Source organism: Arctopsyche grandis, chromosome 12, assembly GCF_051622035.1.
Source record: "Arctopsyche grandis isolate Sample6627 chromosome 12, ASM5162203v2, whole genome shotgun sequence".
In the NCBI taxonomy this organism is placed as follows: domain Eukaryota; kingdom Metazoa; phylum Arthropoda; class Insecta; order Trichoptera; family Hydropsychidae; genus Arctopsyche; species Arctopsyche grandis.
This window is the reverse complement of record NC_135366.1, coordinates 13,917,986-13,929,839: the sequence shown is the minus strand read 5'-3', so window position 1 is coordinate 13,929,839 and position 11,854 is coordinate 13,917,986. Positions and strand designations below refer to the sequence as shown.

General features: G+C 36.3%; 1 protein-coding gene across 2 annotated transcripts; it reads right to left on the bottom strand.

Annotated features, from left to right (window-relative positions):
- Positions 1–5,541: 5,541 nt before the first annotated feature.
- Positions 5,542–11,854, bottom strand: lark (RNA-binding protein lark). Of its 2 annotated transcripts, XM_077443177.1 has the most exons (5): positions 11,362–11,711; positions 10,361–11,039; positions 7,226–7,497; positions 6,512–6,556; positions 5,549–6,176 (listed from the first exon to the last, which is right to left on the bottom strand). In XM_077443177.1, the coding sequence occupies exons 2-5, from the start codon at positions 11,030–11,032 to the stop codon at positions 6,128–6,130; spliced, it is 1,038 nt and encodes a 345-aa protein (XP_077299303.1). In that variant the 5' UTR covers positions 11,033–11,039; positions 11,362–11,711; the 3' UTR covers positions 5,549–6,127. The 2 variants fall into 2 exon arrangements, with proteins under 2 accessions (XP_077299304.1, XP_077299303.1); XM_077443178.1 differs by lacking the exon at positions 6,512–6,556 and having other exon boundaries at positions 5,542–6,176; positions 11,362–11,854.

Genomic DNA, 11,854 nt, shown 5'->3' with positions numbered 1-11,854 from the left:
AATTCGAGTATTTTTTATTTATTATTAATTTTCTTAGTTGATTTTTATATTTTTAATAATACTATATATAATTTAATATTATGCGAGTATGATTCCACGTCTTTTATTTTGTATATAAGTACCTATTTTATTCCAAAAACTATTAGTGTTTCACGTACATATAATAAATCTAATATATAATATCGAAAGAGACTTTGTATGTAAGGTTTAATGTGTGTAAGGTTTGGTTGGTAGAATCCATGACGTTATTTTTTTATTTTATTTTATTAATTGAAAAATCAACAGACAGGATGTACATAGATATGTATAAAAAAACAAATAGTAAATAAATAATATATGTAACATCCGAGTCCAATAATAGATTTTTACGAAAATGAAAAAGATAAATATGAGGAAAACAAATTAAAAATTAAAGAATAAAGGCATGACAAAATATGTAGAACATTGCATCGAAACAATCTAACTCTCTATGACGACCAGAGAGAGTTACTTTTTCAGTTCTTTTTTTTCATTTCCGGTTCCAGATTCCTGTTCAGTTCCGGATCCCGATTCCTGTTACAGTTCCGGTTCCAAACTCCTGTTTCAGTTCCAGATCCCCATTCCTTTTTACATACCTCCTTTATTCAGTTCCCAATCAGGATTATTTTTTCGGTAATTGGATTATTACGCACATTGCGATCGTCCAAAAGACAATTTTTGCCATGAAACTCTCGAATACGGAAAATTTGGCACTCGATTTCTCGTTAGTATGACAGTTGTCGTTAGTATGATGGACTTTTTGGCTGCCAGATGTTCCATTATAGAGATTTTAGTGACTTTTGGGCGAGCGCTTTGTGGGCAATAATCACCCAACCATTATTTCAGTTCCGGTTCAAAAAAAACATTCATTTCTGAATGGCTGTCATTAATTTTTAATTTTGGATTCCAATAAATTTAATAAAAAAAAAACAAATAAATGTTTACTATAAGATAAACAATGTTTAAACGATTTATATTATAATACCAAGCGAAACCGGATAAAACCACGAGTAAATAATAAAAATATGGTTTTGTAAAATCCTAATGAAAAACTATATACTGAAAAGCATGGTAAAAAGCGAGGATTTATTTATTTAAAAGTTTTGGACCATTGTGGCATTACAGGAAGAACCTAATGCGCCACAATGGCATAGATAATTAAACAAGAGAGGGAGAAAAATAAATAGATGGAACAAAAAGCAAAAGCAAAAAATAAGATAAAAATAAATAAATTACAAAAAAAAAGAAAAGATAAAAAAACATTTAAACGCAATCATAAAAATAAAATAAAACAGTAAAGTAATAAAATAGCAGATAAATGGAAATTTAAATGAGTAATAAAATAATACAAAGAAGGGAATGTCTTGCACCTGCAGCGTGTTCCGATAAATAAGAACAAGCAACAAATACAAAACATCCCTGCGAGGCCCAAATGGAAGAGAGTAGATTAAAATTCCCCTCATACATCACATTCAAATTAGGAAAATAATGATGAGCGCAGATTACCAGACAAATATTGTAAAAATATTATCCGATAATCTACGCTCACCTAGGTGGAAAATATCGCATTCAGGCACAGCAGCGACGATTTCATTGAGAAGTCGAATAGCTCTTGGAATAGGAGCCATTCGAAAAGTAACTGTGCGAGCAGGAGGTACAGCCATCAAATGATGATATCTACCACGCACATAGTTATTAGGGACATAAAGTCCCAACTGTTCCAGTAACAACGGGCATGACGTATTACCATGTAGTAGCTGGAGAACGAAACTAATTAATGAGAAGTTTCTCCGAAGTTCAAGTGAATTATACCCAAGCATTCCCAAGAGGAAAGGAGTAGGGTAAAGATAAGGGTAATACCCAAACTCTTTCTTATAGAGAAAACGAAGAAATGCTTTTTGCACTTTTTCGATCGTGAGAGAGTAATTTGCTTCATGCGGATTCCACACAATCGCATTATACTCTAGCTTACTTCTAACAAGCGAGTTGAAAAGCAAGCGAGAAGACATGGGGTTGGAGAAAAACCGAGCATAGCTCAAGACGAATCCAAGTTGACGAAAGGAAACGTCAGCGACTGTCTTCAGGTTGTGAAAAGTGAATTGAGGATCAAAAGTGATACCAAAAATGATGATATTATATTTTTACTGGAGTGGGGGCCTCAAATTTCAAATGTGCCTGGGGCCCCCCATTTACTTGATCCGCAACTGTGTAACTAGTACTACATTAATAATTACTTGTGATCGAACTGCCTTAACTCGTAACTGCAAAAATAATTACTTGCTAGCAATCGATCCCATATTTTTAAACCTGCTAGCAAACGATCGACTTTACTCTAGAGGGGTTCGTCACTCATCGTATGCACCCGGGTCAAATCGGGTGACTTGCGAGCAACTCGGTGAGTGACTTTGTTGCGCGACCGGGTCAAATGTATGCAATTTTATGGAGCATGCCACATTCAACTACGCAACGGTTGCCCGAACCATAAAATCACCCGCCCGGCGAGATCTTTTACCAGCGTTCGATCTGATCATCATCATCTGATCTCGAGTAATCGTTACTATTCCTCAAAATGTATAGCGCTACAATGAGAGCCGTGCAATGTTATATTATCTATTGCTATTGGTCTAGAGGCGGTGTAAGGTACAGCAGTGCGTCTATCCTTGTATGTATTCCTACAGATCAACTATACATTTGAAATCTAAATTAAGTCAATTTTTTTTAATTAAAATTTACCATAATATTATTTAAATATAATTATATATATGTATCAACTTATAATTATACTTATCATAATATTTTTTCTCAAACTGGAGCAATTTTGAGAATTTACTCGAAACAGAAAGCAAGTGCCTTCTATGCGATTGTAGAAAGAGAGAAATTCGCGATTTTAATGGCAAAAATTGTCTTTGTGACTACCACAATGTGACTAATAATCCAATTACCGAGAGAAATATATTTAGCGAAGTAAATTATGTAGTAAATTTTAATTATTCTCTAGTGCACTAACTTATTATTAATAAGAAATTAATATTTATTACCAGTGTGAACTTTCTTTAAAAATTCTGTTATTTTTAAACGCGTCGAGAAATCCACTACAACTTAGTTCACAACGCAATAAAACTTTTATTGTTTATTCAACCTTTCTATTTCTTCAAACCATATGCTATTCATTGTTGAGTTGGTACTTCCATTATTTTCCAATATTCTAAAGTTTTTTTGCTTTTTGAGGTATAATTCTATTGTGACAGTTCTAATTTTTTTCCTATTGAAAGCATTCATTGATATTGTCACAAAATTTTGTTCAAAATGTTTAAATCTTTACAAAGTTGCTGCAATAACAGTGGCACAATCACATCAACGATGTCAGTTCCACATTTTGATCTGGCTAGTCTAAGCTTTGTTTCATAAAAAATTGATATCAATTTAGATGTACTATCGGCAGAATTGAAGCTGAGATTTTGATAGCAACATGAAATGAAAAAAAAACCATAAAAGAACCTTGCAAAAGGTTGTTTCTTTAGCAGCCACTAATGATAATGGATCAACACTTTTTGTCAATATGACCATGAATTATTTTCAAAAACGGATAATCCCTTCTAAATTCATCCACAAAATTTCTTCTTGAGCCTAAGGGCCGGGCCGTACCGTCCAACTTTGTCGGCCGACTAGTTGCGCGACACGAAAAAATGTATGGAAATGTGTGCGACAAACAAGTTGACAGGTGTCGCATGTCCCATCTACCTGCATGCATTGGTCTGGTCGCCCTCAACCAAGTCGCTCGCAAGTCGCATGGTGCAGCCAGACCCTTAGCCCTAATCCATGCAATCTGACAGAACTCAACTAATATTGACAACAAAACCGACTAGTCAAGGTTTCGTATTGCTTTTTTTTCAAATAACTGGGACAAAATGTCAAATTTTAGGACCATACCTTCAAACCGAGACAGTCCCAATCAAAGCGGAACATATGGTAAGTATATTTATAATATATGAATAAATGGGTTTTAAATACTGACCATTTCTTATTTTCATAGTGACCTATCATTAAATCCATACTGACTATTTTTTTAACAAAATACTTACCGAAAATTGATTTAAGCACTGACCATTTAATCTACAATTTATTTCGTACGGTGATGTGTGAACCTGAAACGGAAAATTTATTTTGTAATATCTACAGCAATCAAATCACCACCACATGACACCAGTCAAATTATGAAACATTTCACACCGAATTATAGAATTCAGGTATTGCTGTAATTTTCATGTATGTACCTACGTTGTTGGCAGTGTACTCCGTTAACGCCGACTCATGAACAGACAGCATCAAAATACTTGCTCCATATTCCGGGTAATAAGTTTTAATATGAATTATACGCGTACAAATGAAAAAAAAACCCTTTTAACCCTTTGACTGCTACAACGATAAATCGTTGTTTTGAAATCGGCGAAGATTGCTACGACAATCGTTGTTGTCGTCATTAATTGTCGTATTTCAATACTTTCTTTGCCAGCGCATCAGTGGCACGAAACATTTTTTTTATATACGTATTTATATTTATTTTTCAATCAAGCTTTATAAATATTTATCAATTTTTTAAAAGCTCTTCAATTTCGGGTTCATCATCAAAGTAAATTTCGGGTTCGTTGTCAAAGTCATATAAGGAGTTATTACTTGGGAATTGATTATTGTCGATAAATTCATTTTCAGAATCAGTAGAGCTGCTGATTTGTCGAGTTCCTCGGCGAGGAGCTATTATTTCGCTTTCGTCACTTTCACTGTCCGATATCATTTTGCAGAGTTAAAATAAATGGCAAAAAACAATAGAAATCCGCTTTCAATTATATAGGTCACGAGACGTCACGAATTCGTGCAATCAATCAAATGCAACTGAAATGCATACAAAATGTTTATGATACATGTTGAAAAATTATTTGATTATTAGAAACTTCGCATCCTTGTGTGTCTCGCTCACACATACACAATTAAAACCAAGAAAGAAAGAGAGAAAGACCACTGCCTGTTTCAAATGTATCGCATGTTTTAACAACGACAAATACATCGATGTCTAAAAATAGATTATTGAAAAAAATAATGCGTCGGAAACAATCGTCAAAACTTATTTAGTGTATATATGTAGGTATCTCTTTCGCACGCACGCATGTAAAAGCAAGACAGAAAGAGAGAGCGCGAGTCCACAACTGCTTCTTAAAAATGTATATAAAGTATTAAAAAAATTACGCACGTTCGGCGAAGCAAGTATGTAAAAAAATATATTATATTTATTTTTTTATAAAGTAATTACAAATGTTAGCATTTTTCGCTTGGACATTGAAAAACCTCGTAGCAGCCAAAGGGTTAAAATGAGCTTTATTTGCCATCCATCGCTGTATTTTCCAAATCATCCTTAGTAGTTTTCTCGCTTAATTAATTTCAATATTGGTTTAGTACTCCTAGATGTCATGAATATTAGAATATACATATATGAAAATGTGGGAAATTTATGATGAAATAAATAAACACGTCATTTTGAGTTTTAATTGTATTTGAAAAAAATATTTTCTACAGATCTTACACACTCTCAGTACTGTCCTTAATAGATAAGACACTCATTCTACACAAAACTTACAAAAAAAAAAAACGATAACTTTATTTAGCAAATTGTATCAATGGAACTTCACAAAAATATTAATTTACCTCTGAAATTTCTTTTGCACAGTATTAATGTAAAAAAAAAAAACACCTAATTTTCAATATGAAAATGTCTTAATATAACAGAAAACTGTTCGTCTAATATTATAAAAATCTGTCAAACGTTTAGATATTAACTTAATAATTACATGTGGGTTTTGAATATTTACTCATTCGATTGAGTATTTGATTTTGACCCTATGAAAAACATTTTGTTCATTCAAAATATACCTGACCTACAAATAAAGAGGAAAAATAATGTATACGATAATACAAGTATACATGTATACAGTCAGCAAAGAAATCATTTGATATGCCAATACTGTTCAAAAACATTTTGCAATTATAGAGGTACAAAATTCACAAAACCTCTAGATTTAAACAATAAATAAAACAATCTTAAGATTTGTCTTTAATTTCAATATGGTGCATATCTTCGTGGAGGCGAAGGACCCCTCATCGCAGGTCTGAAACAAAATATCATAAGACATTAATCAACACTGCAACTAAATAAAAAAAAATGTTGCCAATTAGGTGACAAGATAAGAAATAATGAAAAGAAATTGTATATAATATTTATACTTTCTTTCGCAAATAAAAATATTATATCAATGATCACAAAAAAAAAAAAATTATGTTATCGAATAACAAAAAGTTTTAAAAAATAAAACTATATTCTTATTTTATGTTGATATTTTTCCAAGATCGAAGCTCAATTTATGAATCCTATTTATTTCTGAAAAAAAGATTCAAATCATAAGGGAAAAATATCAACATATTTAAAAATATGTTGATATTTTACCTTCTATCATCAAAGGTATCATCACAACTAAAGTCCTCGAACATTCTGTAACAATAAGAACCACACTTTATGAAATATCAGCAAAATGAACTAAACCACCATAAACACATAAACCTTTAACATACCATTAAATAAGTTATATGAACACAATTTAATTGTAGTATTATTATAAAATAATAGTAAATAAACCAGATACTAAAATATGATTGCCTAAAATATTCCTTATAACTTAAAAAACCATACATATCAGTCGGGATCCATGAAAATTTTTATATATCTATCGTGCAGCCGTAAGTCTGAAACGTCTTGCGTGTGTGCATAATGTTCGCACACATTCAAGTAGTTCTGTATGACAGAAATAGAAAAATTTCCACAAACCACACCTGATATATACATATATATAAACATATCGAGAATTTAATCATAATGTTCGGAATCTTCGAAATTGTAAGTTACCATTATTGAAGCTTGAAAATACCATTTTAAAACAAGGTATTCGCTATATCTATGATAACGATTTTTGGATGAACAAGGGTTTTGATATGAATATAGATATGTAGATAATTCAATACTGAATTTTAGTTATATTTTTGCCTATACCTAATTTGATCATCAACGGAACAAACATATATACGAAATTAAAATGTTATTCGATAACATACACCGCTTATGAAATAAAAATTACACTATATTACGAATCGAAAGAAGGGTTACCCAAAGCCTCGTGAAATTTGTGGTCCACCTCTAGGCGGGCTTCTTCGGCTGAACATTGAATCGTACGATGTCCTCATTGCGCCCATGGATCTAGGCATCGGTGGCATCGGAGGCATTGAGTGCTGATCGCGTCTCATAGGTGGTGTCATGAATTCACCCCGGCCGCCCATTGCACCTCGGTCGCTTCCTCGGCCTCCTCCCATTGCAGGATATCGCCGTTCAAACAAGTCTCGCGATGAGTCATATCGATCATAATAATTGTCATAAGCATCCTGTCGTCAAAAATAAACACATTTAATAAGTTAACACATGATCAACAATCAGATGAAGAAAATGAATCGTGATAACTATATACAATAAAAGCTTGAGCGGCGAGTCTTTTGGTCGTACCGATGAGACTAAAAAAAATGTCATCGGTCGAGCCGAATGGGACGCGTAGTGCGGCGAGTAAACGGTGTGGGTCAGCTTTTAGTGTAAATAGTAGTGACGGAGCAGACTCGATTTTAGATGTGACCAAAGAACCGATTCAAGACTACGCATCCAACAATGCTCGTTAAATACTTTTCCATTTCATGAACTTGGCCTTGTGCGCTCACACATAGCATTTACAAATTATATAATACCATTGAAAAGCGAAAACATTTAATTAAATACCTGACTTGCTCTATTGAAAAATTTAATCAAAAGAATCTAAACGTATTCTTCAAATATAAGACCACCCATTTAATAATAAATAAAAAAATACCTCACCTAAATAAATGTATGTATAAAATCGATTAATTAGTGAAATTTAAAACATCCGAGTATGAGCGCATTTTAAATACCCAAAGTTCAAGTAATGGTATTATCAATGGTCACCAATGTTTTACTGAATTATTTACAATTGAAGGGTTGTTGTAATTAAAAAAAAAAAAAACCATGAGAAAGCAACCAAAACTAAAAAAAGGCCACACAGACCTTACATTATAGGTGATATTTGGTATATCAGTAGGTAATATTTGTTATATCACTGATATTATATCTCTCGATTAGTCGTATGATGCAATAAAAAAGAGTTGTCACAAGACAAAAATCTACACTAATTTTGAAAAATAACGTTTTAACATGGCGAAATAGACAGTAACGTGAAGCATAATAGAACAAAATCTCAAGAATTCAATACATATGCAAAGAGAATAGGGGACAATACATAAATGAAGGATGTATACTTATTGGTTACACAGACGCATCCGAGCATTGGGTATACGAATGGCCTCAAGGTGTCGTAAACAGCTTTAGCAAAGTGACAATATCCAACCAGTGATTGACGTTAAATTGAGTTTTGATAAAAACCGAAAACGCATTTTCCAAATCATTTTATTTTACATATATTTCATGTCTGTGAATTTCACATATGTTCTGGTGGAGGCCAGTATTGCCTTATTGCATTGAGATTATCTTGGAGTGGTCACTGTACTTCAACTGTTTGTGACACCTAGAACTAAGTGTATATATTACACTAGAAGTGTATTTTCAGTTGTAATATATTCTGACTGGCACATTAGGTCCTAATTACGTCTCTAATTATTTGCGTTTGTATAATTAGTCCTAATTATACAAACGCAAATACACTTGCAACAATGTAATATATAGCAGTCGAGGTTTTACGAATGCTTAATAATTCAATAATGCGTTAATATTTAGTATAGTGTATATGATTGTTTAACATTTTATAATAAACTAGTGATATAACCTCGCTAGGTATTTGTAATATAAACCGATTAAACATGACCAATCTAATAGTAAACAATTTATTAAATTTATTTGAATATTCATTTGTTTGTTTATTAAATTAAACGTCACAGAATCTACGGCCCAAAAAAACATACGTACATACAGTCTCTTTCGAAATTATATATCCGAGATAATATAAAGCTATAAACCATTTTTTGAAGTTACAAAACGATTCTTTATATCTGATATTTCTTTTCAAAAATAAAAAAAGGTCACCGTAACTGTAATGATAGTTTATATTACAATTGAATATACTCCGCTCTAAAATCGCCAGATTAACAGAACGGCAGTTTTAAACGTAATTCTCGTTTTCTCGAATGATAGATTGCACATCAGATGACGAGTAACCTTTCGATGTGCACAGATGCAATTATTAAAATTGAGTTGGATCTTTCTGGCGAGTTTAAGAGGGCTGTACACCCGAAACCTTAATTTTGTTACCATTCCTTTCTTCGATATATATATCGAGTGTATGTATATATTGAGTGAATGCGACAATATATATCAATATATATATTGAGTGAATTGAGTGAATGCGACAGTTGCGCTTCGACCAGATAAAACGTATTTTAAATTGACAAAATCGAGGTTTCGTATTCTACTATTTTCTTCTACAAAACTGGACCAATTTTTAAAAAAATTTCATCATCGGTATGAGAAAGATACTTTCTGTGCATCTATCGGCGTATTTTTTTAAAAATCGACCGTTAAATAAGCACGCTGGACTCGTTTCGTGGGTGTAAAAAAGAGGCGATTTTATAGATTTTTGGCGGCTCCTAGCTCCTTTAAAAAATAATTAATCAAAAAAATAAAACGATAGATGCACCCCAATGGTGGATATCCATAGCATATTAAAAAATAATTTCTCTAGTGCCATAATTGAGGAAGGGAGAAGTATAGTACGTTTGTATGGACAATGTGCAGCTGTCCAGCCCTCTTAATAAGGCAAGATTCGGAACTTATCGAATACCCGTCGTCTGATGTGCAATCTATCATTCGAGAAGATGAGAATTGCATCTAAAGCAGCCGTCCGTTAATCTGTCGTTCAATTTGAGTCTGGCGATTTTAGAGCGGATGCACCGCATCCACTCAATGCTCCTGCATAACCAATATGTACCAAAGGATGAAAACGAAAATGAGATTATCCATTTGAGAAGATGCAGCGTTCCTTCGTACGAATTTGACAATTGTGATCGAGACGGTGAGATCTTCCGATGGATGGATGGATGAGTAAGAAAGAAAGAAAGAAGCAAGACAGACAACCCTTCAAAGGTGTGGGTGTGGGTGTGGGTGATGTGGGTGTGTGGTTGTCGGGTGAGTGAGTGAGTGAGTGGGTGGTTGGGGAGAGATTATATACCGTACCGGGAATCCGGCCATGATGCGTTCGCGAAGGAAGGCGGGCGGGGGCGGCGGCGGCGGCGGATAGGGGTCGCGGCCGAAAGCCCGGTCGCGGAAGCCGTTGCGGTCGGGACCCAACACCTTGGGACACTCCTTGGACCAGTGGCCCCCGCGGCCACACCGATAGCACTGCTCGGGGTCGCCCATGCCCGGCTTCTGGCGCACGCGACTCGTCGACACCTGCACCTTCATGCGCTGCCCGTCCACCATCATGCCGTTGAGCTCCTTGATGGCGTCGTTGACGTCGCCGGCCGCGTCCAGGTGCACGAACCCGTAGTTGCGCACGATGTCGCACTCGACCACAGTGCCGAACTTCTGGAAGAGCTCGCGGACCTCGGGCGCGCGCGTCTTGTCCGTCAGGTTACCCACGAATATCTTGGTGGTGGGCGTGGAGGGCGCGCGCCTGCTCTTGGCCGCCTCGCACTTGATCACCTGGCCGTGCAACGCGTGCCCGTTCAGGTTCTGGATCGACTCGCGGCCCACCTGCTCGCTTTCCATGTGAACGAAACCGTAATTGCGCACCACGTCGCATTCTACTACCGTACCGTACTTTTCGAACAGCGGCCTGAGGTCGTTCGACGTCGTTTTTTCCGAAAGGTTCCCGATGAAGATTTTGAACGTACCGGCACCCGGCATGATCGGTCTGAAAGCAATACGAGATACGAGCGTCAGCGTCAACGTCTACACACGTTAGCGGTCAATTTATTTTTATTATTTTTATTTTTTTTATTTTTTTTCATTCTCATCATAACGCGTCTACGCGATTGCGATTGCGACTGCGACTGCGACTGCGACTGCGACTGCGACTGCGGATGCGGATGCGGGGGGCGACGGCGGTGGCGGTGGCGGCGGCGGCGGCGCGAATTCAATCGGGATCCGCGACTCAGTTTGCATTTCGCTTGCTCACCTCACATTCCACACTGCTCACATTCTCACATTCTCACATTCTCACTGTTGGCACTTACCTGGCGGGGGCGGAGGGGGACAAATCTGCGCCCGCCTCTGCGGGGTACTCGGAGGAGGCCGTGGCTGACGCTCCTGCTGCGACTCCTCGTTTACTTCCTGTCACTCTTCGGGGCGAATGTCACGACGCTGACACTGCGTTACGCACGGAATGCCCGATGGCGGACGCGGAGGGCCGGAGAAGTGGGGCGGGGCTGCGGCAGGAGTCGAGTGCGAGCATTGGCGAGTGGCGAGGTCACGCCGGAAACGGAACCGGCGTATACTCCGCTGCAGCCGCTTTACGACCATACCCGATCCACTATACACTATACTTATAAAACGGGGTAAACGGACTACTAGTCGTGTGTGAACCAGTCACAGGACAACCGGTCGCTCTAGATCGGTCACACTAAAACTGGTCACACCCTAAAATCGGTCACGAGAAAACTGGCTGATCGGTTTTAGGGTGTGACCAGTTTTAGTGTGACGGGTGATCACGTGTGACCGATCTAGAGT

Bases quoted from the DNA above. Each gene is read 5' to 3' on its own strand.
- lark (XM_077443177.1), bottom strand. From the start codon at position 11,032: ATGCCGGGTGCCGGTACGTTCAAAATCTTCATCGGGAACCTTTCGGAA. The intron at 6,557-7,225 runs GTAACCCTTCTT...TTATTGTTACAG, and splicing joins CAAATTTCACGAGGCTTTGG to AATGTTCGAGGACTTTAGTT. The intron at 6,177-6,511 runs GTAAAATATCAA...ATTTTGTTTCAG, and splicing joins GATACCTTTGATGATAGAAG to ACCTGCGATGAGGGGTCCTT.